The following is a 6,397-nucleotide window of genomic DNA, read 5'->3' on the forward strand; positions in this document are numbered from 1 at the left end:
TTATTTATTTATATTCATTTTTTTTTCTTGCTTTTTTTTTTCTTTCTTTTCTTTTTTTTTTTTTTTTCTTTGATACTAACGTCACCATATCGCGCGAGTCGATGAAAATAATCCCAAACGTAATAATTGCACAGTTATTGTTTTAATTAATTTATTTTTCTTTCTACTTCTCTATCAATGACAATTATCAACGTATGTATTCTTTTTATTACGATCAATCCTTATATCGATTAATTATAAAATATTCATTAGAAGTATGATATATGCAATTAAATAACACAAAATTCAGATATGAATAAGAACAAATTAAATTGTATTTTATTGTTGACATATATAAATTATTTATATACGTCTATATAATATATCGCATCGATTCTAATCTAATTAATCATTATTGTAATGATTAAATGAAAAATTTATTTATTCAGTGTGAATCTTATCAATAATTAAGTTTTATTATTATATAAATCATAATTACGAATCGATTAATGATATATTAATGATTAATATCAAATGGATATAACTTTCATGAAATTCGCAAAATTTTTCATAAGATCTCATTTTTATAACACTTTGTGTCATATTAGAATATTAATTGAATTAGTATGAGAAAGAATTATTATTCTTTTTTTTTTTTCTTTTTTCTTTTTTAAAGAAGAAGGTTAAATGTAATTATAATTAATAGATAGATAGAGAAACAATGCGTTACGCAGAAAGAAGAATTTGCTCGTAGACCAACGTAAAATAATAATTAGGTGGATGGTGGGAATGAACTCCGGTGAAAGTACATCCTATCTCTGCTATGTCGAAATTATCGGGTGCCACAACGTTGTATAAAGCAGAAACCTTCGTTTTATGACAGATCGACGGATTGGAAATTCTTAAGAAGATCCATGTACGTTCTTTAGATTTTGAAAACGTAAAAATAAATTCAACTTTTGTTTTTTCTTTACATTTTCTTCTTACCATTTCTTCTTTTACTTTTTGTTTCTTTTCTCTTTATTTTTACTTTTAAAATTTTATTTGTTTCTCTTTCTCTTTTTTTTTTTTTTTATATTATATAAATATCACTGATACAAATTCATTAATGATTCTATATGAGATATTTTTGCTTAATCGTTTGTCCACAAACGTGGGACACGTTTGTTGATACATTATTGAAAATAAGTGCAATTAAAAATAAAAAAACAAAAAAAAATAAAAAAATAGAAAAGAAAAGAAAATAATAATAATAATAATAATAATAATAATTTTTATACTTCCGTAATAATAATTAATACCGATCGACATGTAAGTTACAGATAAACAGTGAAAGTTTAATAGTTAACTAACCAGCTAAACGTAAGTTCTTCGCAATTCTTTTATAAATATATGGAAAATAAAAATAACAGAAATATCGTAAGCGTCGTTAAAAAATTTTCAACGATTAATGGGGTATGACCGAGTGGCAAATAAAGAAAATGTCATATAAAACAGAAATTTTCGAAGGATTTCTTGTCCGAGACGAAAGATGAAGAATAATTCTTACCTTACGGAGATTGAAAATTACACTTTCATCGATTGGAAATTGATTATCTTTTTTCTCTTTCTTTTTCTTTTTCTTTTTTTTTCAAACAAATGATATATCCATATATTAAAAAAAAATATATATATATATTCAACGCGTGTACTTTCTTACGTCCGCTTTTTTTCATATTTCTACTTTTATCTTTTCATTTCATTTTCAATTTTCATTATTAAATATATATATATATATATATATATATATATATATATATATATAAATACGTTATATAAATTACGTTCATTATATTTTCATACTTCTATTTTTATTTTTTATTTCATTTTCTTTTTTTTTCATTATTGAACATATATTATTAAAAAAAAAAAAAAATATATATATATATACATACATACACATTATATGTATATTTAAAAATTTATTAATAATATAATTATATAATTTCTATATATCCATATCATAATCGTATATAACTATATTCACAATAGACATTAATACAAATAAACAGATTGATATTTTGTTAGGATTTCGTGTTTTTTTTTCTTTTTTTTTTTTTTTTTTTTTCGGTGAAAATCAAATCCATTTTAAAGGAACAAAGTGAGAGTAACGAAGTCGCGCGTGCATGGAAAGAAGAAAGGGAATGGTAAAAGCATGCGGTATTCGATTAATCTTAATTCTTGACGGTTATCCAGCAAAGAAAAGGAATCGTGAAAGCGTGAGGTGGGGGGTGTGGGGTGGAGTGGGATCGACGGAGTGGTGGTAATAGACGGAGGGGTGGGAGAGGAGGAGCGGGGACGAAGGTAGGTTAAGAAACGACGTACTAAGTGGGGATTGACAGGGTATACCCCCGCGACGAGTAACCGAAGAGCTGCAGTACTTCGCGAAGGAGACGCCATTCTCTAAAGAATCGTCAAAAAATATTATATTTTCTTGTATTTATATATACAAAGGGGACAAAAGAAAAAAGAAAAAAAAAAGAAGAAAAAAAAAAGAAAAGGAAGAAAAAGAAAAAAGAAAAAAATATAATCGTCAAATATCCAATTATATCGCCGTAAATATATTTTATTTAATAAAAGTCGTTTGTTTATATTATTCGATTCGACTCTCATTTAAATTTATTTTCGATCGACCGACAACGACGACGGTAAAGACGTTCGCGGGGAAAAAGGAAACAACTAAAAAGAAGAAAAAAGGAAAGATAAAAAAAAGGAAAGGAACAGAAAAATAAAAAAAAAAAAAAAAAAAGTATGATCCGAGAATGTCTTGCGACGATCCTGGCCGTAGCTGCGGTTGCCCGTGAGTATTTTCCTTTCTATTTTTTCTCTCTCTTTAAAATCTTCTTCTTCATCTTCTTCTTCATCCTCCTCTTATTTGCTTTTTCCTCATTCCATCGGAAACTATCGAAATGTCGTTAAACGTTTTCTTAAAAAAAAAAAAAAAACAACAAAGAAGAAAAAGAAAAGAAGAAACAAGAAAAGAAACGATGAAAGAAAAAAATCATAGAAAAAACAAAAAGAAATAAATTCACGCGAGTAAATACGTCCTCAATAATAATAACTTAATAATAATAATAATAATAATAATAATAATAATAATAATAAATACGTATATAGCAACAATCGAACATATGGATATCATCGAGCGTTTTAATTGAATTTATTCAAGAATAATATTTTCATTAATACTGATTAAATTTTCTTTACGTAATTATCGATAATTGTCGACTTTCGAAGATATTTTGTTTGACGATTGGCTTTGAAAAAAGGAAAAAAAAAAAAAGAGAAAGAAAAGAAAAAAAAAAAAAGAAAAGATATTAAAAAAGAAATATATCATTTTGTCTACGTTAAAATAAAATTTTATTCGTACGTTGAAAAAAAAAAAACCTTGAATTACTTGTAATGGTGGTCGTAATAATAAAAAACAAAAAAACAAAAAAACAAAAAAAACAAAAAATCAATTGATTTTAATGAAACATTTTCCACTTGACAAAATAAAATCTTTACGTACGATTCTTTTTTAATTCTTCGTAGAATTTGGAAAAGACAAAGAAAAAGAAAAAAATATAGAAATTCATATCTTCGAATAGTTCATATATATATATATTCGAAGAAAAGATATATAGTTTGTGCATGGAATTACGGAGACAGTCTCGTATTAAACTTTCTAAATTGTAAATGTCAGGATATTTCTATCGGTTCAGATGTTGCATAAGTAATATGCCATGGTTATAATCGTACGTCCTTTATAAACTAGTAAATAGTTATAAATTATATAATAAAACAAAAATATTATCGGTATACGTCGATATATGTTATAAACTTCCTGAAGAAATTCACGTTGGCGAACCGGCAAGGAAATAGTACAAGGTTCGTCAACCTCAAGAATCGAATGTAACTGTTCGCAAAACCACTTTTGATACTAGTAGCTAAGCGCTTTGTACTTACTTTACTCTCGCTTTCGCGACGACTCATATATAGAACAATCGTAAACAGTTTTAAAAGGTTAAAAATATTCTTGAAATATCTTGAAATTAATTTGATTTGAATGAAAGAAATTTTTTACATTTTTGAAAAAGTCTTAATCATATCAAAAATGTTCTTGATTATTGAGATTGGACGATTACGAATTCATTGTCATGATTATAATTCCTAAATTATTAATTTATTTTTATGAAAATTATAAATAATATTATTTTATTGAATTTATCATTAAAATTACGTTAAATATTTTCAGACGGTGCGTTCAATTGTCCGAACAAAGATGGTCAATACGAGGATCTAAAACAATGTGACAAATATTACGACTGTTTGGACGGAATACCTACGGAAAAATTATGCCCTGACGGGCTCGTTTTTGATCCGTTAAACCGCAAAGTCAACAAATGCGATCATGTTTTCAACGTCGATTGCGGCGATCGTCTTGAGTTGCGTAAGTTCATCTATTTGTTATTTGCTTATTGATAAAAAAAAAAAAAAAAAAAAAAAAAAAAAAAAAAAAAAAAAAAAGAAAAAGAAAAAAGAAAATTGATTAAAATATAAATAATTAATCGTTCGATGGATTTTGTTCGATCAAATAATTATTCGGCAGAGGATATTTTTTTGTTTTGATCAATCAAACGATCGTTCCCTTTAACGAAAATTAGAAAGAGTGATTTCTGTTGATTAAATATAAATAAATCATTAGACATTTCATATTTCGTTTTTATATGATCAGTGATTTTGATTGAGATACAATATCGTCTGATTTGTGAGATCAAAACGAGATATTAACTTTCGCAAAGTGGAAAGGAATGGAAACGTGTCTTTCGTTTCCGTGGCTAAAACGTCCTTGACATACAGGCTAAAGTGTCAGTCAATAATTAATAAGCTAACGGAATTAATAACGTTGAGTTTAATATATTCCTGTTTATTTTTCTTTTTTTTTTTTTTTTTGTTTTTTTCCCGCTCTTATCTTTACTTTTTTATTTCTCTACTCCATTCCAATTACCACTACAGAACCACCACAACCAACGAAAAAATGTCCACGTAGAAATGGTTTCTTCGCTCATCCAGAACCGTCGGTTTGCAATGTATTTTATAATTGCATCGATGGCGAAGCCATTGAGATAACGTGCACCACAGGATTGCATTTTGACGAGTACAGCGGAACTTGCGTTTGGCCGGACAGTGCCGGACGTGAGGTAAAATAATAATAATAATAATCATAATAATAATAATAATAATAATAATAATATATATATAATAATAATTATAATAATTATTATTATTATTATTATTATTATTTGTTTATAATTATTTATTCGTTTTTATTAAATGAATTATTTTACGTTACGTGTTGAAAAAAAAACTATCGTTATCGTTATCGTTATCATATATACGATCGGTATACATAAATGATATAAATAATTCGTAAGATGTGCTGAATAAAAGTAAAAGTAAAAGTAAAAGAAATTTGATAAAAGTAAATTTTGTCAAATTTATTTTAATTTTTTCTTATCATAAAAGTAAAAGAAAATAACAAAAAAAGAAGAAAAAAAAAACAAAAAAAACAAATAAATAAATAATTCGTACCATTACGAAATTACACGTATACGTTTAAAATATTTATACCAGTGATTATTTTTATTGATTTAAACGAAATGAATGTGTTAATTATTATCTTTTTTTTTTTTTTTTCTTTAATCTATCTTTTATCTCTCTCTTTCTCTCTCTCTTTCTCTCTCTCCTCTTTGTATATAGGGATGCGGAGTGGTAGATAAGAAATTGAAGGATGGTTTTGAGTGTCCAAAGGAGAGTCAATTAGATAGCCGAGGTATGGCCATCGATCATCCTAAATTTGCACATCCTGACGATTGTCAAAAGTTTTACGTATGCTTGAATGGGGTAACACCACGTGAACAGGGTTGTAGCGACGGCACTGTTTACAACGAAGAGCAACAGAGGTGTGACGCACCTGAGAACGTTCCCGGATGGTACGTATTTGAGAAAAAAAAAAAAAAACAAAAACAAACAAATACGTATTAACAATAAATTGGATTGGAGGGATCCAATTCGATTTGACTTTTTTTTTTCTTTTTTATCACCGACATATATAATTATATCTTACTAATCTTTTTCTTCTCTCTCTCTCTCTCTCTTTCTTTCTTTCTCTTTTTCTATCTCTCTTTTTCTTTCTATTTTACAGCGAGGACTGGTACAAGGATGATGACAAAAAACCATAAAGGATCATTCGAAATTGATATGTCCCGCATCGGGACGCCTCTCGTACTGCCTTTTATTTTTAATCGCGATTAGTTTGTAATAATAATCATTTTATGTGAGGATAAACTAGCCGTATTATTTGTTTCGAAATAAATATTAATTTTTAACTTTAGAT

General features: G+C 26.9%; 1 protein-coding gene across 1 annotated transcript; it reads left to right on the forward strand.

Annotated features, from left to right (window-relative positions):
* Positions 1-2,372: 2,372 nt before the first annotated feature.
* LOC124955410 (protein obstructor-E-like) lies at positions 2,373-6,394 on the forward strand. The gene is made up of 6 exons (XM_047509784.1): positions 2,373-2,573; positions 2,673-2,818; positions 4,256-4,450; positions 5,017-5,201; positions 5,761-5,993; positions 6,206-6,394. Exons 2-6 carry the CDS (start codon positions 2,770-2,772, stop codon positions 6,240-6,242), a joined length of 699 nt encoding a protein of 232 aa, XP_047365740.1. The 5' UTR covers positions 2,373-2,573; positions 2,673-2,769; the 3' UTR covers positions 6,243-6,394.
* Positions 6,395-6,397: the final 3 nt, after the last annotated feature.

The sequence above is a fragment of the Vespa velutina genome, chromosome 18, assembly GCF_912470025.1.
Source record: "Vespa velutina chromosome 18, iVesVel2.1, whole genome shotgun sequence".
NCBI lineage: Eukaryota > Metazoa > Arthropoda > Insecta > Hymenoptera > Vespidae > Vespa > Vespa velutina.